General features: G+C 35.6%; 1 protein-coding gene across 3 annotated transcripts in view; it reads left to right on the plus strand.

The window, feature by feature from the left end:
- The window catches only part of CHPT1 (choline phosphotransferase 1), a 42,786-nt gene that overhangs the window by 12,408 nt on the left and 6,789 nt on the right, over nucleotides 1-23,589 (plus strand). For 2 of the 3 annotated variants that reach the window (XM_036866005.1, XM_036866004.1), the window contains exons 2-8: nucleotides 3,036-3,183; nucleotides 3,459-3,600; nucleotides 12,145-12,229; nucleotides 15,025-15,156; nucleotides 17,431-17,589; nucleotides 18,053-18,178; nucleotides 20,778-20,888. In XM_036866005.1, coding sequence (XP_036721900.1) covers nucleotides 3,036-3,183; nucleotides 3,459-3,600; nucleotides 12,145-12,229; nucleotides 15,025-15,156; nucleotides 17,431-17,589; nucleotides 18,053-18,178; nucleotides 20,778-20,888 — 903 coding nt within the window. Of the gene's footprint in view, nucleotides 1-3,035; nucleotides 3,184-3,458; nucleotides 3,601-12,144; nucleotides 12,230-15,024; nucleotides 15,157-17,430; nucleotides 17,590-18,052; nucleotides 18,179-20,777; nucleotides 20,978-23,589 lie in introns of all 3 variants that reach the window. The other variant, XR_005021511.1, reaches the window with a different exon arrangement.

Consider the following 23,589-nt stretch of genomic DNA (forward strand, 5'->3'; position numbering starts at 1 on the left):
CTTGTTGCGGAGCACGGGCTCTAGACACGCGGGCTTCAGTAGTTGTGGTGCATGGGCTTCAGTAGTTGTGGTGCATGGGCTCAGTAGTTGTGGTTCGTGGGCTCTAGAGCGCAAGCTCAGTAGCTGTGGCACACGGGCTTAGTGGCTCTGCGGCATGTGGGATCTTCCTGGAATAGGGCTCGAACCCATGTCCCCTGTGTTGGCAGGTGGATGCTTAACTACTGTGCCACCAGGGAAGCCCTTCATAAGTCTTTTAAAGCAATTAATAGTGTAGTCATTAATACTGGGCATGTAATATTAACAAATAATGAAATGTTTATTGAAGTTCAAAGTAAACTTCTACTTACTTAGATTGAAGACTGAGGTAGCAGGTTGATTGGTATTTGCAGAATTACCACATAGAGCACTTCCCTGGTGGTGCAGTGGTTAAGAATCCGCCTGCCAATGCAGGGGACACGGGTTCGAGCCCTGGTCCGGGAAGATCCCACATGCCGTGGAGCAACTAAGCCCGTGCGCCACAACTACTGAGCCTGCGCTCTAGAGACCGCGAGCCACAACTCCTGAGCCTGTGCACCGCAACTACTGAGCCCACGCACCACAACTACTGAAGCCCATGCGCCTAGAGCCCGTGCTCCGCAACAAGAGAAGGCACCACAATGAGAAGCCCGCTCACCGCAACAAAGAGTAGCCCCCACTCGCCACAACTAGAGAAAGCCCGCGCGCAGCAACGAAGACACAACGCAGCCACAAATAAAAATAAAGTTATAAAAAAAAAAAAAAAGAATTACCACATAGACCATACATACATTGATATTTTAAAAACTATATTTGCCACTAAAAATATGCAAAACACAATTTAATGACAATAGCTAACCTTTTTTTTTTTTTTGGCCACTGTGCACAGCTTACAGGATCTCAGTTCCCCAACTAGGGATTGAACCCGGCCCACAGCAGTGAAAGCCCAAAATCCTAACCACTAGGCCACCAGGGAACTACCTACAATAGCTAACCTTATTGAGCACTTACTATGTGCCAGGCTCTGCGTAAAGAGCCATCTAAGAATTTTTTCATCAGATACAACTGTAAGTTTCATTCACATCTTACAAATGAGGTCACCAAAGTTTAGAGAGTTTAAATGACTTTCCCTTTTTTATAAAGTGCTGAAAGAAAAGAATGGTCATTTTTAAATCCTTTTTCTCTCTCTTGTTTAAATTGCATCATTTCTATTAATCTACCTTCAAGTTTACTCTTTCTTCTGCCATTATTATCTATGCTTCTGTATGTAATGTGTCTTTTTCCTCTGGCTTCTTTAATGATTTTCTCTTTATCACTGGTCTTCAGTGATTTGATTATGATGTGCCTTGGTGGGTTTTTAAAAAAAAAAAAAACTTATTCTGCTTGGGGTTTGTTGAGCTTCTTGGATATGTAAGTTTATAGATTTTTATCAAATTTGGAAATTTCCAGCCATCATTTTTTCTTATATGTTTCATGTCCAACCCTCTTTCTTCTCTCCTTCTGAGATTTCAATTACATATATGTTAGACCACTGTTGTCTCACAGGTCACTGATGCCCAGTTCAATTATTTTTAGTCTTTTTATTTCTGTGCATGATTTTGGGTAGTTTCTTTCGGTACTTTGCAAGTTCACTGATCTTTTCTTCTGCACTGTCTAATATGCTGTTAATCTCACCTAGTATATTTTACATTGAAATATTGTACTCTCCATTTCTAGAGGTTTCACTGTAGTCTTTCATGTTTTCCTCCACCTTCTTGAACATATGAGGCATATTTATAAGAACTTTTAATGTCCTCATCTGCAGATTTCATTGTCTCTGTCATTCCTGGGTCTGATTCTATTGATTGATTTTACTCCTAGTTGTAGAGCATATTTTCCCACTTCTTTGAATGACTAGTAATTTTTATTGGATGCCAAACATTGTGAATTTTACATTTTGGGGCACTAGGTTTTGTGGGGTATTCCTTTAAGATGTTGTGCTTTGTGTTGGCTTTAGTTAAGTTACCTGGAATCCGTCAGATCCTTTAGAGGCTAGATTTTACATCTGTTAGGGCCTTTGGTCTAGGGCTAATTAATGCCCAATGCTAAGGCAATACACTTCTGAGAACTCTACCCAGTGCCCTAAGTATTACATGGTCTTACATGCTGTGCCTGGTGGGAACATAAACCATTCCCAGCTTTGTGTGGGCTTCAAGAATTGTGTGGTCTTGCGCTGTCTAGTGGTTCTTTCCCTGGCCTTGGTTAGTAGTTTTGTCTCATTAGGCACAGGTCACTTCTCAGCCAAAGACTCTAGATCTCCACAGTTTGTGCCCCTCTCCTCTCCAGTGCTCTGCCCCACAGATTCTAGCTGCCTTGACCTTCCTGAACTCTGCTGCATTTCTCCTCAGCTCAGCAGGATTGCTGGCCTCTGTTCCGGTTCCCCACTCCTGTACTGTGGCCTGGAGACTGCCTATAGGCACTAAGCTGGAGCAGTCACAGGGCTCAGGTCATTTGTTTCCCTTCTGTCAGGGATCACAGTGCTGCACTGCCTGCAGTGTCTGAAAATGGTTGTTTTATTTATTTTATTGCTTTTCTAGTTATACAAGATGGGAGAGTAAATCCAGCCCCTGATACTCCATCATGAAAGGAAGCTGGGGTCTGTGGTTTGTCTTTAAGATCTTCTTTCATAGCAGAGACTTACTGAATAATTTCAAATCCGTGCCATATATGAATAGTATTATATTAAACGAGCTGTGGACTAAGAATCAAAATCAGGGTCCTAATCCTTGCTTGCTCATTTAACTTTCGGCTTCTCACGGTACAGACTTTTGTGACACTCTACCCAGGTGACCTAGAGCAATTCATTTCTCAATTTAATTCTCATCTGTAGAAGGAAGGTTATAAATGTTCCTTGTAACACACTGAGGTGATATAAAGTGTGAACATAAGAAAATGTGTTGCTTGGCTTGGGTTGAGCTATTTTCAAACAGAAGCTAGCTTATTGTCCCTCACCAGTCTTCACTGTTTACACTTCTTTTTAGGCACCGTACTGGACATACCTTTTATGTGCATTAGGACTCTTCATCTACCAGTCACTGGATGCTATTGATGGGAAACAAGCCAGAAGAACAAATTCTTGTTCTCCTTTAGGGGAACTTTTTGACCATGGTTGTGACTCTCTTTCCACAGGTAAGTTTTTAGTGGAGGTTTTTTTCCTATAGTTGTTTTTGTTTGTTTGTCTTTTAATGATGGCTTAAAAACTGAGCTGTTTGGTTTGTTTTGGTTTACAGTTGGAAGCAATTTTGCACAGTGTATTTTTAAAAGTATGTTCAGGAATTTATTTTGTTTAGTGTGCCTTATTTTCATGCCAAGATTGTGCACCTTAAAATTCTGTATTTCTAAACAGTCAATGGCAATTATTTAATTAATTATTTTAAATTATTAATGGTTCTTGTTTCTTTCAGTTTTTATGGCAGTTGGAGCTTCAATTGCTGTTCGCTTAGGAACTCATCCTGACTGGTTGTTTTTCTGCTCTTTTATTGGGATGTTCATGTTTTATTGTGCTCACTGGCAGACTTATGTTTCAGGCGTGTTGAGGTTTGGAAAGTAAGTATGTATTTTAAGTTGTACATTTAAAAATATAATCAAATTCATTTTCACTATCTGTCATACTTCATTTATCCATACTAAGGGGGACAAAGTGTCAATCAGGAATTCAAGTTACCTTTTAACTTATTGAAGCATCCATAAATGCTACACCTTAATTTTAATCTTTTAGGTATTCTTCATGTTATAGTTACATATTTGAGGATAATTGTATTTTTTCCCCCTTCTCCAACTTACTAACCCAAGTTTACATTAGACAGGAGAAAGAGAAAAATAAGGGACCTGAATAATATAGAAAAAGGATATGCAGTACTTAAAAAAGTAGCATTTACAGCAAAGGAAAGCATAAACAAGACGAAAAGACAACCCTCAGAATGGGAGAAAATATTTGCAAACGAAGCAACTGACAAAGGATTAATCTCCAAAATATACAAGCAGCTCATGCAGCTCAATAGCAAAAAAACAAACAACCCAATCCCAAAATGGGCAGAAGACCTAAATAGACATTTCTCCAAAGAAGATATACAGATTGCCAACCAACACATGAAAGGATGCTCAACATTACTAATCATTAGAGAAATGCAAATCAAAACTACAATGAGGTATCACCTCACACCAGTCAGAATGGCCATCATCAAAAAATCTACAGACAATAAATGCTGGAGAGGGTGTGGAGAAAAGGAAACCCTCTTGCACTGTTGGTGGGAATGTAAATTGATGCAGCCACTATGGAGAACAGTATGGAGGTTCCTTAAAAAACTAAAAATAGAACTACCATACGACCCAGCAATCCCACTACTGGGCATATACCCTGAGAAAACCATAATTCAAAAAGAGTCATGTACCACAATGTTCATTGTAGCACTACATACAATAGCCAGGACATGGAAGCAACCTAAATGTCCATCAACAGATGAATGGATAAAGAAGATGTGGCACATATATACAATGGAATATTACTCAGCCATAAAAAGAAACAAAACTGAGTTATTTGTAGTGAGGTGGATGGACCTAGAATCTGTTGTACAGAGTGAAGTAAGTCAGAAAGAGAAAAACAAATATTGTATGCTAACACATATATATGGAATCTAAAAAAAAAAAAAATAGTACTGACGAACCTAGGGGCAGGACAGGAATAAAGACACAGATGTAGGGAATGGACTTGAGGACACAGGGAGGGGGAAGGGTAAGCTGGGATGAAGTGAGAGAGCGGCATTGACATAAATACACTACCAAATGTAAAATAGATAGCTAGTGGGAAGCAGCCGCATAGCACAGGGAGATCAGCTCTGTGCTTTGTGACCACCTAGAGGGGTGGGATAGGGAGGATGGGAGGGAGACGCAAGAGGGAGGGGATATGGGGATGTAAGTATATGTACAGCTGATTCACTTTGTTATACGGCAGAAACTAACACAACATTGTAAAGCAATTATACTCCAATAAAGATGTTAAAAAGAAAAAAAAGTAGCATTTGGCTTATGTGATAAAATAATGAGATATGGAATCTAAAGGTCTTTTTGGTCAAATTTTTGTGTGTCCAAAAAGGGTAACCCCTTTACAGCAGTCACCAACAACAGTAATCATGAGAGTCTCAGCTGTGGTAGACAGTTGATGAGATAATGTAGTAACATTGTAATATTTGCCCCGATGCCTCATTCTTGGACACCAGGAAATAGTGCACAAGGCAGGAACTCTGTTCTCTATCCCTCTTTCCATCAGCTCCCTTTCTGCCTGATCCTTTAATAGCTGTCTGCCATTGGTGCATTCTCAGCTTTGGCTTCCCCGTCTACTGATTCTTTTTAGCCACACTTTATTGCTGCACAGGAAAAACAGTAGCTCTGAAAAAAAATCTCTGATAATGATAAATGAAAGGAGAAGCTCAAAACTATGGATCGTTTAGCAGAGTGAAGGCCTTTGGCAGTTTTCCACATTGACTCTAAATTAGGGAATAGTCACAGCTATCACCTCTTGAGCACTTGCATGGTTCTGGCATTGTACTCAGCGCTTTACATGCCTTATCTCATTTATTCCTCACATTAATCCTGTAAGGGTATTACTGCCACTGTACCGGTGAGGCAGAGAGATTCTGTAACTTCCTTATACTGCTAAAAAGTGTAGAGCCAGGGTTAAAACTCAAGTCTCCAAACCCCACACTTTTAATGACTGCTGCTCAGTACTGTGGGATTATCAATGTATTAGGTACTGTGGAAGGATACAAAATGCATTTTTTTTTTTTTATATTTTATTTATTTATTTATGTATTTATGGCTGTGTTGGGTCTTCGTTTCTGTGCGAGGGCTCTCTCCAGTTGCAGCAAGTGGGGGCCATTCTTCATCGCAGTGCGCGGGCCTCTCACTATCGCGGCCTCTCTTGTTGTGGAGCACAGGCTCCAGACGCGCAGGCTCAGTAATTGTGGCTCACGGGCCCAGTCGCTCCGCGGCATGTGGGATCTTCCCAGACCAGGGCTCGAACCCGTGTCCCCTGCATTGGCAGGCAGATTCTCAACCACTGCGCCACCAGGGAAGCCCACAAAATGCATTTTTAAAAAGTCCGTTTTAGGAACTATATAGTATACTGTATTAAAGGGATAGGATAATACTTCTGTGACACTGCTAATACAGTCCATAACCATGTGAAAAATGACCTGCTTTAGGTTTCCATAGCACTGAAAAAATCCTAAGTAAGGAGAAGCTGGCTGTAGGCTGAATTAGTTTAGGAAAGCTTTTATGGAAAATGTGAGTCTTCAGCTGATTCTTTACCTACTGGTCAAGAACCCAAGGATCAAATTCCCAGGCTAGGGAGTTCCCTGGCGGTCCACTGGTTAGGACTCGGCACTTTCACTACTGGGGCCTGTGTTCAATCCCTGGTCAGGGAACTAAGATCCTGCAAGCCGAGCAGCTAAAAAACAAAAAAGCCAGGCTAAAAATTCAAGGCAAGTATGTAAAATTAAGAATCTGTACCTATGTATAGATTAAAACAGGCTAAAACAGAAACATAGCTTTGCAAACTCTAACGCATTTTAGTTAATATGGTGAACTTGCTATGGTAAACTGGAGTAATATAACAATGCAATGTTCTGGTTAATTGTTGTTATTTAATGACAAATGCAATGTTCTGGTTAATTGTTGTTGTTATTGACTCAGACTTTACCTTTCTGGCTTATAACTTCATTAAAAATCTTTCTAAAATGAATTAGTTCACATTCCTGGCCCAGTTGTATATTTTATACTCATTTGCTATTGACTGAGAGCCTAATGTGTGCCTAGAACTGCACATACAAAGATGAGTCACTTGCAGATGGAATATGCCAGACAGATTGGGGTAAAAGCATTCTAGGCAGGAGCATGAGGAAAGGAAGTACTCAGAACATTAGGGAAATGGCTGTTATGGTTGAGCACCATGCATGTCAGGGACTGGAGGAGATCCTGCAGTGCCCAGGGGTCAACCATGTAAAGTACTTACTCTGTATGGCACAGGTCCTAATCGTGTATTTTTTCACTTTACCAAAGTAAAGATGCCATTGAGTATTCAGTAGGATACATTGGGTCCAGCTTAACACTATAAGAAGGATCTGTATGTAGGACATCAACCAAGCCTCTGGAAATGCTTACAAACTCAGTATCAATTGTTGACTAGGACGGATTTCCTGAAAATCTGTCACTTTTTGAGAGGTTTAATTTTTATAGTGTTTATGTTATTAGAATACAGATAAATGATACAGATATATGAAACCAGGCCAATCTCAGAATCTACTGTGGAAATTTGTTTTATGAATGTATTCTTGGTTTAAGCCTACTTAACATGGTTTCCCTTGTTCTGAAAGACTGAAGAAAAATATGCCAAACGAGAGCTTAATTGGACTAAAAAACTTACTACATTTTGCTGTTTAATTTTTTTCCAATTTTCAAAGCCCTTTAAGTTATTTATTACTATTGCTCCTGTTTTAAGTTTACTAGTGAAAAGCATAGGCTCTAGAATCAGATTGGGTAGAATCAAATTCTGTCTCCAAGATACCAGTTGTTTGACCACAAATAAATTATTTAACCTCATTTTCTTCAGTTTCTTCATCTGTAAAATGAGAATAATCATAATTGTGTTAAAAGGTTATTGTAAAGATTAAATAATAATGTATATAAAGGACTTAGTACAGAATCTGGAGGACAGAAGTACTCAGTAATAAGGTTAGCATTATCATGACATATCCTTTAATTTAATTCAATTTCTTTTGTATATTTACTTTGAGTGACATTAAAAAGTAACTCTTACTAAAAGAAAATCAGATGTCATGTATTAATCAGTAAGTTACTGATAAGGAGCCAATTTCATAAGGAAATAAGCATACAGAAGAAACTGAGTTAAAATAAATTTGAGGATAGAAGGTCAATATAATTTGAGTGATTTTATTGACTACTGATGTAATATTTTTACAATGAATTTTAATAAATATTTTTGCAGTATTCATACAAATATTTATTAAGCATCTGGTATATGCCAGGCCTTGTTCTAGGTTCTAGGGTAACATGAGTAAACAAAATATGAGTAAACAAAACAGACAAAAATCCCTGCCCCCCTTGGAGTTTATGTTCTAATATAGGAGACAGACAATAAAGCAAGCTAAACAAGTAAATACTGCACATAACACATTAGCTAGTGAGTGGTAAGTGCTCTGTGTCATGAACTGTAAAGAGTCTGGGATTTTACCCTTACAAGCTACCAAGCAAGCCGGTTAATGTTTCATGGATGCTGAGAGAAGACACAAAACTCCTGGGTCAGAGGCAGAGGACAACTTTATAACTCAGGGCAAAAGCAGTAGCCTGAGGTTCAGGTTCATGCCGGGTTCCCTCGCTCCACTCCCGAGCCCCATGGGGTCATGCGGTGGGACTGGATGAATGCCTGCACATGTGATGGGTGGCATTATGGGAGAGGAACACTGAGGGATCTGTTGCTTTTATAGTAAGTGGAAGCAAGCCTGCTCTTTGCGGGGAGATGTAACCTCATCCTTCAAGGTTGCTCACTGCATACACAGCCCTGAGAAGTGGCCCGGGTGAAGGGTGCTCAGGATCTTGGATTCTTAGCACACCCCACAAGAACGTGCAGGGATGCTCAGGGTCCGTGGCAGATTGCCTCTCCTAACTGTATGAAGAAAAATTAAACAGAGAAGGAAGAGAGCTACTAAATACTATTCTGTTTTTCTTATGACCATAAAAATACTGTTTTATACTGTTTCATAGAACAGAAAAAGAAATACTATTCTATTTTACTTGTAGATATTTTGTTATATGTTTTATCTCCTGAAAATACGTAGATTTTAGTACAAATATGAATTTGTTATCTTGAATAAGATAATTTAAATGACAAAACATTAATAACTATCTCAAACTATAATTTTCAACTTTTAATTAAGGATTTTTTAAAGTTAATCAGTGATATATTAGTATTTTCCTTAGTATAGTTAGTGAAATAATTTATAGGATTACAGTTAAAATCTGTCCCTATATTAATGCTTGCCATGTGAGATAAGGCATATCTTATTTATAGCATGTTTGCTCCCATGTATCAAGGGTCTACTCCCATGCAATTCAATACAGCAAACAATCCTTAAAGTTTAATTAAAAAATCTAAACCAAGTCCAATGTTGACTTGTATTATGTGGTATTTTGTTATTTACATGTGAATATTTAGACTCAGTGTTAATTTTCCCTTCTTTCAAAATCCTTAGAATTTCCATATGGTATTATGTCCATTTTTCCACATATTTGTGGTAAAGAACTAATTTCTACCCCGCCCGCCCCTCAAATCCATCATGGAGAGATAACATGCAATTAAAAAAATAAAAAACAAAAAACAGACTTACAAAATGCAGTCCCCCATATTTCATTCAATTCAAGAAATACAAAATTACTCTATCAGACTATGATGAAAGTTTCTAAATGCTTGCTCTCAATTTCTATACTTACTGCGGACTGTAACAAACCCTAGACCACACTTTGAAGAGCACTGTTGTAGATTGTTCTCTATAATAGTTTGAGAATGTACCTGCACCATATCCCCAGTATCCATCTTTCTTGGATTTTTTATGTCTTTGGATTTACTTTTTAAAATCTTGGACCCACTAATGAGTTCTCTAAGTTTGTAAATTGTTATACAGATTATTCTTTTATTTGTCTAATATATCTTTCAAGCTTCAACTGGCTCTTCATATTTCAGATATTTAAGGATTTTGTTAGTGATTCCACCCTTTTTACCATATCCTTTCAGCTTTCTTTTTTCCAGACTCAAGAATTGTCATTTAACATACATGTATGAACACCAACATTCTTCATTGTAAAGAAAAAAATTACTGAGAAAAAATAAACAGTAAAAAATTTCCAAAAAAAAAAAGAATTGTCATTTATTTAGTTTATCCTTAAAAGGCAGAGAGGAAGAATGAAGCTTTCAGTTTAATTTAAAATCTGTGGTGTGAATGATGCATATGTGAAACCAAGGTTCCTAGCTCAATCCCTGTATGTGTCATTTAGTTCAGAGAAAGTTTGTTCTGTAACTTCTGTCAGCTTTTCTAGTTGCTTCTGGTCACTAATCATATCCTGGAAAAATTATGGATTAACTTAATGTAATTCTACCACTATTACTGGAAAAAGAGTGCACAATTCTAATAATAAATCATAGATGTAGTAGCAAGAATGTTGGCTCTGGAGTCTTTTTCCTATAGTAATATCCAACTGTTTCAATACAGGCATGAAAAAATCATTTCAATTTCCCCTTCCCAAAAAACAGGCATAATTTATAGTTCATAAGACTCATAACAGATCTTAGTAAATGTTATTACTTTTCCTTTTTCTCCACAAAATACCGTACATTATATTATTACATTTACCTTTTTCAACTAACTTGACTATTTCTCCATGCAGCCTGGAGGCCTTGGTTTGCCCATCACTGATCTTACAAATACTGGATGTTATTACATTTTCCTTTTATTTGTGCGTTAATGTTCCATTCACCTTCTCCTTCTAAATGCCCCCAAAATAACGCAGTTGAGAAGTCTTTTCTTCTGTATCTGGATCTGTTTTATCATCTAATCCCTACATTTCTTATATTTGCAGAACAATAAGTATTCCTCTAGCATCTAAAGACTCCAGGGCATCCGAATGGAGATGCAAAGTAGGTAGACAGATACAAAAATTTGGAGCTTGGGAAAAAAAGATGTGGATTAGGAGAAGTGGATTTAGAGGTCATTAGCATATAGATGGTAGTCTTAGGTATAGATGTAATACTCAGAGAATCTAAAAAGAGAAAAGAGGAATTCTGGAAACAGTAGCATTTAAGATGTGGAGGAAGGAGCCTGGGAAGAGCTTCCAGCAAGGTAGGAGAATCACGAGAGTACATGGCAATAAAAACATAGCAAGGGCTTCCCTGGTGGCGCAGTGGTTGAGAATCTGCCTGCCAATGCAGAGGACACGGGTTCGAGCCCTGGTCTGGGAAGATCCCACATGCCGCGGAGCGGCTGGGCCCGTGAGCCACAACTACTGAGCCTGCGCGTCTGGAGCTTGTGCTCTTCAACAAGAGAGGCCGCGATAGTGAGAGGCCCGCGCACCGCGATGAAGAGTGGCCCCCGCTTGCCGCAACTAGAGAGAGCCCTCGCACAGAAACGAAGACCCAACACAGCCATAAATAAATAAATAAATAAATAAATTTATTAAAAAAAAAAAAAAAACATAGCAAAGCATTTCAAGAAAAAGGGAGTGATCAGCATTTTAAATATTGAGAGGAGTTATGCGAGATAGTAACTGAAATGTATCCCTTGCATTCAACAAATTGAAAAGTCACTGTTTACCTTAAACAGTTTTAATAGAATGGGGCCAAAAACTGGACTATAATGGATTAAGCAGCAAATATGAAGAGAGGAGGAAATTACAAATGTGGACTACTTCTCAGCCTGTTTCTGGAGCAAAGGAGAGAGGAGTTGATAGCTTCAGGGGATGCAGATTAGAGACTGATGTTGGTTTAGTGGGTTTTTGAAAGAAGTTTAAGTATGTTTATATATAGGGGGGAAATGTCTGTGGAAACCAAAAAACTATAATGCCTGTTAGTAACGTAATGAGAAAAACTGTTGGGATTTTCCCTACTTTTTAAATGAAATTCACTTGAGAGTGTTTAAGAATTTGCCTTAAATCATCTGGTGGTTTTTATATTATCATAATTTTTCCTGATTACAAGAGTAATACATGATTGTTATTAAAAAATTCAAACTTTGCAGAAGTATGTAAAGTAGAAGATAAAAAGCCTTCTGTAATCTCAGTGATAACTGTTATCAGCAATTTTATATATGCTATACAAGTTTTTTACCTATATGTAAGCGCATTGTTGTTCTGTAGGCTTTTTCACTTAACAGTATAGTTAATTGATGATTCGGTGATGAAACTAAAGGTAAAAATAAACTAAGCCTATAGAGATTTTTACATCTTTTGATTTTAATATAAGGTTAATTAACCTTCATATTTAGGAATTTGGTTTACAAACATCTGTTCTTTATCTTTCCTCTTTAGAGTGGATGTAACTGAAATCCAGGTAGCTTTAGTGATCATCTTTGTGTTGTCTACATTTGGAGGAGCAACAGTGTGGGACTATACGGTAAATCTGAGGATTTAAATTTATATTTAAGTACTTTAAAAATATTTAGGAAAAAGATTGCATTGTTAATTTTCTTCAGAAATCCTTGGAGTTGTATTTAATAGTCATTCCATTTCTTAACCTTTTTTCTTCATTTTATAATTTTACTATTCTATATACCTTATTACAGCATGAATATACTACCCTATGCATGAATATACTACCACATAAAGGAAAATGACCCCATTTCCCTAATATAAAATTAAACAGACTAGTTGAACTACCTTTTCAGGCCAAAATTTATCTCATAAAATAGATACATAAAAAGTAAATTCAGTAAAATATTTTATGCTTGAAACTTGTCCCTCAATATTAGGAAAGAAAAGTTGCTAATTTGCATTTTTTATAACCTACTATAGTGAAGTTTCCCATGTTAAGGAGTGTTTTTATTTTCTGCGTGGTTGGAGACCTCAGTATTTTGATAAAAGTTGACTCTCAGGAGGCCACTGTTATAAATTCATGCTTTGTATAGGCAGAAAATTTATGAAGAAACTATTCCGTCTCTACAACCTAAGTTTACAGTATTGGCTGACTCAAAACTTCATGCCCAGAGAGTTAAGAAGAGTAATAAGGATAATATCAATAGTCAACAACTAATACTTACTCAACATTTACTATGTTCCTAAATATTTTACTATCACTGTTTTCATCTGACCCTCAGAACAACCCTGTGAAATAGATACTGTCATTTTTGTGTTTTATAAATAAGTCTTAGAATGATTAAGTAATTTGTCCAATGACACATAGCTAGTAAGTAAGTAATGAAGCTGATTCCAGACTCTGTTTTTAATCACTAAGCTATACAACCCTGGTAAAAATAGTAAGAGATACAAAACTAAACATGCTCTTACCATAGGATCCAGCGACTATGCTTCTTGGTATTTACCCAAATAAGTTAAAAATTATGTCTATGCAGGGAATTCCCTGGCAGTCCGGTGGTTAGGACTCTGTGCTTTCACTGCCATGGGCCCAGGTTCAATCCCTGGTCAGGGAGCTAAAATTCCACAAGCTGCATGGCACAGCCAAAAAAAAAAAATTATATCTTTGCAAAAACCTGAACACAGGTATTTATAGCAGCTTTATTCATAATTGCCAGAACTTGGAAGCAAGGTCTGCAGTAGATGTCCTCCAGTGGGTGAATGGATAAACTATGGTACATCCAGGCAATGGAATTGTATTCAGTGTTAAAAAGAAAGAGCTATCAAGCCATGAAAAGACATGGAGGAAACGTAAATGCATGTTATTTAGTGAAAGAAGCCACTCTGCAAAGGCTCCATATTGTATGATTCCAATCATATGATATTCTGGAAAAGGCAAAATGATGGAGACAGTGAAAAGACCTGCTATTGCCAGAAGTTACAGGGTTAAGGAGGGATAAATGGACAAAGTCCAGGGGATTTTTAGGGCAGTGAAACTATTCTGTGTGATACTATAATGGTGGATACCTGTCTACCTGTCATTATGCATTTGTCATTTATGCATTATGCATTGTCACAGAATGTACAACCCCAAGAGTGAACCCTAATATAAACTATGGACGTTAGGTGATAATGATGTGTCAGTGTAGGTTCATGGATTGTAACACATGGATTGTATCACTCTGGTGGAGGATGTTGATAGTGGGGAAGCATGTGTGTATGAGTGCAGGGAGTATATGGGAACTCTGTGTACTTTCCGTACAGTTTTGCTGTGAACCTAAAATTGCTTTAAAAATTAAGTCTGTTTTTTAAAAATTGTAAGAGATTTCCCTGTGGCATTTAGTTTCAGAATTGCCAATCACAGTTCATATCACTAGGCTCAGAAATAGACTTTGAGCATATTTTTAAGTAGAGGAACATTCCCTGAGATACTCATATCCCTTCTTATCATGTAAGAATAAATAATAGAATCAAGGATACATAGGCCTCTAAAATATGCTAGAGGGATGCGATGTTATCTTTCATGGTACCTGTTCAGCCAGTACCCATTAGAAGGTGAACGTGGACTTAGAGGCAGTTCGGCAACTCTGTCATTGTCAGATGTGGTTGTTTTAAATTTGGAATTCTGATTTGGTTATACTGGGGAAGAATTTAATCTTAAAATCATTTCATTCAATGTTTTAGCAATACCATAGGAAGAAAGCATACCTACTTATTCTCATCAATAAGAATGCTGAATTTAGATATAGATCTTCTAAATTTAATTGTTGATCTGTAGTTTCCACAGATTTTGGTACAGTATTTCAAAGTATATTTTCAATACACAATAGCCTACAGCTTTTGGCAATTCATTGTTACTGTTTTTTAAATCCTTTGCTGCCTTTGGAAGTTTTCTTGAACAGCAATTGACCAACAGGTAAATATATATTGCTAGAGATTTAATCCTGGATATTAACTACACAAAACTTTTGCATGCACACACGTTTGTCACATTCATGATGCAGACCATGGTGTCTGACTGTCCTGTGATGCTGCCTTTTAGACGTACTAAAGTCAAGTGAACTATCCTTTTTCATGTTTCTTAAGTCAGATGAAGGCTTGTGAGATAAAATACTTCATCCCACTTATTTAAATAGACTTAGCTGGATTTTTCACTTTAAGAGATAAAACCATTAAAAGAAAAGTTACCACTTCAGGTTACATTCCAGAAGTTAAGGTTTGATTATAAGAAAAAGAATAGCTTATTGTACAGGGCTGTATCATAATGTTTCTTTACTTTTTAATAGGAAAAGAAATTCTGTTTTCTTAATGATGTGTTTCTTTCCTCTACCCCTAAAGATACCCGTCCTAGAAATAAAATTGAAGATCTTACCAGTTCTCGGAGTAGTAGGTGGAGCAATATTTTCCTGTTCAAATTATTTCCATGTTATCCTCCATGGTGGTGTTGGCAAGAATGGATCCACTATAGCAGTAAGACATTAATTTCATCATCATTCAGTATTAATTTTATGATGAATTTTCTTTTCACCCAGCTACAGAGATACTAAAAATATGACAAAGTTCAAGAATAGGGAAGGAAACTAAAAATATGACAAAGTTCAAGAATAGGGAAGGAAACTAAATATCTTAAAAGAATTCTTTTTAGGCACATAATACAAAAGCATTTTTAAAACAGTTTAGACTGATGTTAAAGAATTTTTCCTCTTTCTACAGCCTTTCTCAGAGTAGACTTTTGTGACATTCGATTTAATCATCTGCTGTTTCATTACTGTACATAATTAAGAGTTACCATTTGTCTTCTTGCTCGTTGTGCCTGGCCCTGATATAGGAGAGGAGGAGGAGTAGGGAATGAGTTCCTGATTGAATGTCAGGAAAGCTGCCAAACGTCATGGTTTCACATATGGGGCAATTTCTTAGTCATGAAGTAAATTTTATTGAAATTTCACTGAAATGTATTTTTAAAACTCTCCTAATATTTTAAAAGGTAAAAATTTTAACCTCAGTTCTGGAGTCGGTACACCTTGTATTTGTGTTCTTTACACTTTGCTCATCTATAATTCTTTTGTATTTATTCATATTTGTTTTCTTAAAACTTCTTCAATACTTTTACACAGGAAAGAGGCAGAAAGGAATTCTGCCCGGTTTTTAACAAATATAACATAATATCCATGTGTTTAAAAAAACATATTGTCATCTTCAAGGTAGTTGATCATAAGATAAGTACTTATTCCAGTGATGCCATCTTCTGTCAAAACATTCTTGGAATGCCTTTAAGCTATAGTTCATTCTCTTTAATTTCTTCAGTGCTGTAGTTCAAAATTTCTGTCTTTTAAGGGTGGGTTTGATTTTGAGAAAAGTCAAAGTCATTTGAAGCCAGCTCTAATAAATAAGAGGAGTAAAAACATGAAATATAGCATTTTTAGTTTAAAAAAAGACTCATTCTCTTAAATGACTTATACATTGGCTCTTAAGGCTATTTCAAAGGAATCCACCTAATGCATAAATTATCAATTTTTATGAATATATTTTATATACATAATTCAAAGGCAAAGTATAAAACTCAGATACATAAGTTCTGATATATTTGGAAATTTTAATTTGTTGTGTTTTGAGGTGTTTTGTCAGTTAACCTCAGAATTGTTTTAGAAATGTTAAAGTATTCTGCATAAGATGCTTAAGAGTACTTTTTGCTTGACCATGGATGATAAAATAGAATACTTGCTAGAACATGAGTTCCACTAAAGACGATGAGATTTAGTGATGATGAGCATCCACTTTAGAATATTTTACTAAGACATAATTCATTAAATGTTTGAAGGAAGACAAGAAATCAAACACTGTGTCTAAGGAGTGGTTGATTTCAAACTCTTAAACTGGTGGTTTTCCAACTTTTTTAGCAGCAGATTTCCTTGAATAAAATTTATAGAACCAAAGTACAGGTAAAAAAAAGCACTATTTTAATAATCTAAATATTTATAACATTACTATATAGTATAGTGTTTTATTAAGATATGATTTTGTAATATTTATAATATTATTCGTGTAATTTTATAGTAAGTTCTAATTTGTAACATATAAACGTAACAAACAAGAATAAGCCTGCTTTAATAGATACATTTAAATTGGTGGTTATATATTTAGTAAGCCTTAAAATCAAATTTATTTCAATATTTTGTTTAGGATAAGCAGTGCTGAGAGCATCCTGATTCGCATAGATAAAAATGTAATGGGTCGGGTTGTACAATGTTACATAAGAGGGCATTTGTAGTCTAAATGCAAAAGGCAGGGGCAGGGGTGGGATATTGGTATAGAGAGAGACCAGGGCAGAATTAAACTCCTCCTAATCAGTGATTAAGATATTGTGTAAAAGTGGCAGGTTAAGCTTTATTTCAATATCTGCACAAAAATATGTTAACTTGGCAATTGGAGTGTTGATGGCCTTCAGCATGGTAAAATTCGGTATAGAATAAATCACGTTATTTTTTTAGTGGTTATTAGTTTAAAATGTGTGTTCTTATAAAATTGGAATCAAACATCTAAGCACTGTATTACCTCTGTGTAACCCTAGGTTTCTGTGGAAGTTTGAAAAGCATGGCTAAGGTCTGTATACTCCTTTAGGCCATACATTATCATACTCTTCTCTAGGTCTCTAGTTCCTAACACAAAATAGATGCTTAGAAAATATTTGCGTTGTAATAAATGCATTTTTAAAATTTGGTGCTGATTTTCTGCTTTATCCATTAGGGTACCAGTGTCTTGTCACCTGGACTCCACATAGGAAAAGTTATTATACTGGCAATAATGATCTACAAAAAGTCAGCAACTAATCTGTTTGAAAAACATCCTTGTCTTTATACCCTAATGTTTGGATGTGTCTTTGCTAAAATCTCACAGAAATTGGTGGTAAGAAATTCTTTTAATTTATGATTCATGGTATAAATATGTACTTGTTCCTCAAACACAAAGCTGGAAACTATTTCATACAATGGGTAGGTTTTTTATGGTGTTATCATCACAATAGTTAGCTCTTTGTGCTCCAAGTAATACTGTAAATGAATGTTAGATTCACAGACAGACTCCTTAGTGTATAGTAAGTTCTTTTAATTATTTGTTTAGCAATGATTATCAATTATAACCTTCTGATATCAAGGAATTTAAATATTGGAAACTTTAATAAGCTACCCAGTCATGAATTTGAGAAATTTTAGATTCAGTATTCCCATATCAACTGTGAGATTAAATAAATGGTCTCTTTATCCTTATTTGTCTTAATAGTAAATTAAACTTCTAGCTAATTCTATCCTGAAACTAAAAGCTAAAACATTTAAAATTTAATGGTGAAATTATTTTGTTTACTTTTTTATAGATAGCTCACATGACCAAAAGTGAACTGTATCTTCAAGACACTGTCTTTCTTGGCCCAGGTCTTTTATTTTTAGACCAGTACTTTAATAATTTTGTAGACGAATATGTTGTTCTATGGATAGCAATGGTAAGTGCTTTTTTGGTAAGATTTTTATTTATTTTTAACAAATGTCAGATAATACTATGCTTAAGAGTCATTTCAGTGAGATATCAGGTAGCCTTACTTTCTAATCTATACAGTAAGTGTTTCTGAACATTTAAAATTACTTCTTTAAAGCTTGCTTTATATTGTGTTTGAAAATGGCCCACATATCTGGAGATCAGGGTTCCAACAACCTAAATCCTTAAAAACACAACTGTGTACCTTAAAAAAAATAGTACCAAAAAAACAGTACTAAGGGCTTCCCTGGTGGTGCAGTGGTTAAGAATCCGCCTGCCAATGCAGGGGACACGGGTTCGAGCCCTGGTCCGGGAAGATCCCACATGCCGCGGAGCAACTGAGCCCGTGTGCCACAACTACTGAGCCTGCGCTCTAGAGCCCGCGAGCCACAACTACTGAGCCCACGTGCCACAACTACTGAAGCCCACACACCTAGAGCTTGTGCTCCGCAACAAGAGAAGCCACCGCAATGAGAAGCCCGTGCACCGCAACAAAGAGTAGCCCCGCTCGCCTCAGCTAGAGAAAGCCCCCACACAGCAACGAAGACCCAACGCAGCCAAAAATAAAATAAATAAATAAATTAAAAAAAAAAAACAAAACAAAAAAAAACAAAAACAGTACTAAGATGTCAAAAATCACTTCACTCTCTGGCAAAGGACTACAAACATGTATTAGTGTCTGACTTATTTAATCCAGCTTGTTAGAATTATTATGAGCTTATAGCAGATAACAGGTAAATTAACTGTAGTTGGTGTTAGCAGAGGTGGGCACTATTGTATCAAGAACTGTCAGCTAATACTGAGGAAACAAAACAGAACAGACAGTACTACCCAGTACAGGGTTCTGGGACCATTTTGTGCTAGAAGTAAGCAACCCTACGTATCTGTATGGCCCTTGAGGATAGTGCAAAATTTATATTAATAATGATGACTCTTATCAAGCAAATTAAATTCTCATTGATTGCATCCTGCTTAAAAAGTGATGTGGATAATACATATATTAATTTCTATTCAAAATTATTATAAAATAGAATTTGGTGCATAAGAGGGAAGCTTTAGCCATCTGAGGAAAAGAAAATCATTGTTGGTAACACTTTAATCACACAAGTGGATAAAGGAGGCATTACTAAATTTTTTATTTTACTAAGACATTATCTTTATGGTTGGTCTTCAATTAATGGTAGTTCTGGACAATTTTGCTGTATTTTTCCCTACCTCCAGACCTCACTGGACTTCACCAAATTGTTAGTGATATACAAAAACTGATACTAAAGTTAGCTAAAAGAAACACTGAACCTTTTGATAATTTAAACGATCTCACACTATTTGTTAGATAGAGGTATTAAAACAAAGCCTATCTGTTCTGTGCATGGACCCCTGGGGTACATCTGATCATCCTTTATACTAGGTTCTATAGTATTATACTTTTTTTCAGAGTAAGTTAATAACTTAATATCCATTCAGAAGTCTTCCATTCTTCAAATAGTGGTGAGATGTAAATCTTAGTCCTTGAAAGTTTCTCAGGCAATATTCTAAAAAATGTTTGAAAATCAGAATAATTTCCTTTAATTTGCTATCCACTATAAATATTATTAGGGCTCCAAAACAATCTAAATGTAAGAAATAGGTGGTGATTTTTCAAAATATCTGAAAATTCAATGTAGGGTTTCTTTTAGTGAACGTAAGTATTACCAAATGGAATTAACAGAATTAAAATAGCAGGTGTTAAAAATTTGAGCACTTAATTTGTAATGAGTGAGTTGGCCTGGTTTTACGTCAGTGGTGGAGATTATGGTGAGAAAGTCGAATTCAATTTTTCTTTAAAACACTTTGTGGACCACAATTAAAAACAAACAGAAAAACACTATGTGGACCAAAATAAACATATTGTGCCCTTTGGCATCCTTAGGGAAAAGGCTCTTGCTTCAGAGAGAAAAGAGTCAGACGGAGTTTTTCAAGTAAATGATAAGGAGATGTTTCCCCTCAGTGGTGAGAATTCCCTCCACCGGCAGAGCTGTGAGGCTCCTTTTTCTAAAAGGAAGCATTTGCCCCCAGCCTCTGGGAAAGTTCTTAAATAGTGTGCCTCCCTGCTTAATTTTGTAAAGAACACAATTTTGTATGTGCCTTCCCTCAACTATGATGTCTCTTCCAGGCCTTTACTTTCTTACAACTACTCTCAAAGGAATAAGGAAAAAGAAAAGTATATGATGGAGTGATTTCATTATAATGACTGATAGCCCCTTCTAGTAGAAAATTTGAGGCTTTGTTGCACAGTAGAAAATTGAAAGGATATGGAGTCAGAAGACTTGAGTTCTGTTGTTTTCCAGCTTTTGTAATTTAGTCTATACCTTTTACCACTCTGAGCCTCAGTTTCTGTAACTGTGAAATACCCTGCATATTCCAGAGGACTACAGTGAGGTCCAAATATGAACTATAAAATGTAATATTTTCGGTGAAGAATTTTTGGTTAAGGTTTGAGTTTAGGGGGCGAGGGGACAGAAAAATAGCTGCTGCTTTAGAAAAGATAGACCATAATCCATTTTATATTTTCTTTTTTGCTTCTAAAGGTCATTTCTTCATTTGATATGATGAGGTACTTTAGTGCTTTGTGCCTGCAAATTTCAAGACACCTTCATCTAAGTATCTTCAAGACTTCATGTCATCAAGCACCTGAACAGGTTCACAAGCATATTGACTAATAGCCCAAGGAAAAGAGGAGAAGCAGTTAGGGGAACCTATGAGTGAAGGAAATCTCCTTTTTCAGGAGGCTAGTATACTATCAAATAAGGTTATATTTTAATATAAACATTAAGTCCTGTAGATTCCATTATGTCTGTTTCAGTGGCAAAGCCCTCGTTGTGTATCAACATTTTTTATCAAGGTATTATCAGAGTAATACAATCTATAAATTAATTAGAAACAAAACCAAAGAAAGAAATTTCAATTTTCTGAGTATAAGAAATTGAACCACTGTAGTTCTAAAGAGCAATCTCTTTGTCTCAGAAATCCTTATCAGACAATTGGGGTTTTCTCTGCCAAAGGATTACATAAAAATTCAGGACTTAAAGGATTTTAGCCATCTTGAGGGTGATGCTTACTTCGCTAAAAGTTGACAAGTGCGTTCATAATATTGCATAAGTGCATGAATTGTAATAGTGTAATTATTGAGTCACATGATGTTATAGGTATTTTTTATTAGCCATTTTCAAAAAGGTATGTTAATTACTATTGTATAAAAGGAAATACTTGCTTTAGTATACCAACTTCTGTAAGTTGTAGTTAGTAAGAGGAATTATCTTACCAGTTCAGAAAAACAAATGAATCTTTACAGTGAGGGCAACTTGTTCCTTGATATTCTGAGTTTAAATTTCATTGTCACAAAAAAAGTAGACATTAAACATTTCCCTTTGTGAAAAACAAAACAGTAGCTAAAGCACAACTGACATGTAAGAAAATTAGTAATTTATGAAAACATAGCAAAAATATCTTCCCTTTAGAATATCAGCTAAAGCTACTTCAAGTACACTTTTACTCATTTGAGGTAAAATGGGGATAAAATAAGTATCTGTTATTCAACCACTAACTACATTATGTACTGATTCTCATCTTTCCACTCTCACTTAAAAGTGTTTACCTTGCTCATTATGAATAATAGAACTATCACATGGGTCTTTGGTGATCCAAATCTTCGGACTCCCATCTTACCTGTTTGTAATTTTATCCAACAGTTCTGTAGACCATAAGCCATATGGTGAAATAATTGTTTTTTAAAAAGGAGTAATGAACATGTACTATATCTTAATATGCAAGAAAAAGGCATATTGAAAAAAGAGTGGAAGTTGATATTCCTTAAAAGGAAAAAATAGGGACTTCCCTGGTGGTCTAGTGGCTACAACTACATGCTCCCAATGTAGGGGGCCCGGGTTCGATCCCTGGTCAGGGAACTAGATCCCACATGCCACAACTAAGACCTGGTGCAGACAAATAAATAAATAAATATTTTTTTAAAAAAGGAAAAAATATATACTTATGTGAATTAAGTACACAGAAAATACTCTGGAGTACTTATTTTGCCTCTGAAACAACTGGTAAATTCAATAAGAACCTTCTTAATTTGAATAGTACTTAAAATTTATATTAAATTTTATAATACTTAAAATTTACATTCCAGCATGTACTTTGGCTTAAAAGGCTTTACAAAACGCAAAAATTTAGGAAGTAAACTGTCCCCTTAATGTCAGATATTTGTTAACGGTGGAGGACTAATTTCTTCCTATATAAGTTAGCATAGTTAGAAAAAGAGGATCAGTATGGATTCATTTTTTAAAACTTGGAAAACCTAAAACTGAGATGTGTGGGTTATGCAGCAAAAATTAGAATTTAAAATATGGAAAAACAGGACAAAGTCACTCCTTTCTCCGTCTATTGGGCATATTTTTTGTTTTTGAATGATTCAATGAAAGGAGTTTCAGCAAAAAATAGTAAGTTTAACTCAAATATTTCAAACAAATGCTGAAACAATTTAATATTTATTAAATCAAGAGTTTCTCTATGTTTAAAAAAATGCACATTTTAAAATACAGGGTATAGGAATTAACTGTTCAAGTTTGGAAATGAATGTAAAAACATCCATATATTTACTGAATATTAAAACTGAAAAACAAGACAGTCTGTGTAATTTATAGTTAAAGACAGACGTGAAGTACTTAAACCGTAAGTAATTAGGTATGTTAATGATATGCTCTTAATCATTACTAAGGGCATGTGTCATTTAATTGTGGACTGAGTCGAATTAAATGGCATTTTGATGTCGTTGTGGAAATGACATTCACAAATCCATGTCTTAAAATGGATTATTTATATATCTTGTTCGGTTGTGTTAATGGTTTTTAGCAGTTTAATTTATTCCAGAATGGAAACTTAAGTTGTGTTTAATAGATTTTGTAAGTCAATAGAATGTATTTTCTTTTGAAATCTTATTTTCATTAGAATTGGTAGTGTAACTTAATGAATATGCATGAAAGGGTGTACGTATAAAACAGATTTTGTGTTTTTTTCCCTTAAAGAAGAACAAAATTAATTAAGCATCTATACCTGTGCTTTCTACCTTTTGGAAGTGATACAAATGCACTGAAGCGAAAACTTGAAATTAAATCATATTTATTGCTAAGAGTTAATTGACAAATGTTAGACAGAAAAAAAATCACTATTAGTATTAAAGAGCTGAAAGCACGGTGGCACATTATAATTTAGGAATTGCTGCTACTTGCATAACTTCATTATTTTATTTGGAGATGAAGAAGAAGAAGGGTCTTGCACTTAAGCTAATGATTAATATGATGTAATATTTTTTTTTTTTTTTTTTTATGATGTAATATT

Source organism: Balaenoptera musculus, chromosome 10 (assembly GCF_009873245.2).
Source record: "Balaenoptera musculus isolate JJ_BM4_2016_0621 chromosome 10, mBalMus1.pri.v3, whole genome shotgun sequence".
In the NCBI taxonomy this organism is placed as follows: domain Eukaryota; kingdom Metazoa; phylum Chordata; class Mammalia; order Artiodactyla; family Balaenopteridae; genus Balaenoptera; species Balaenoptera musculus.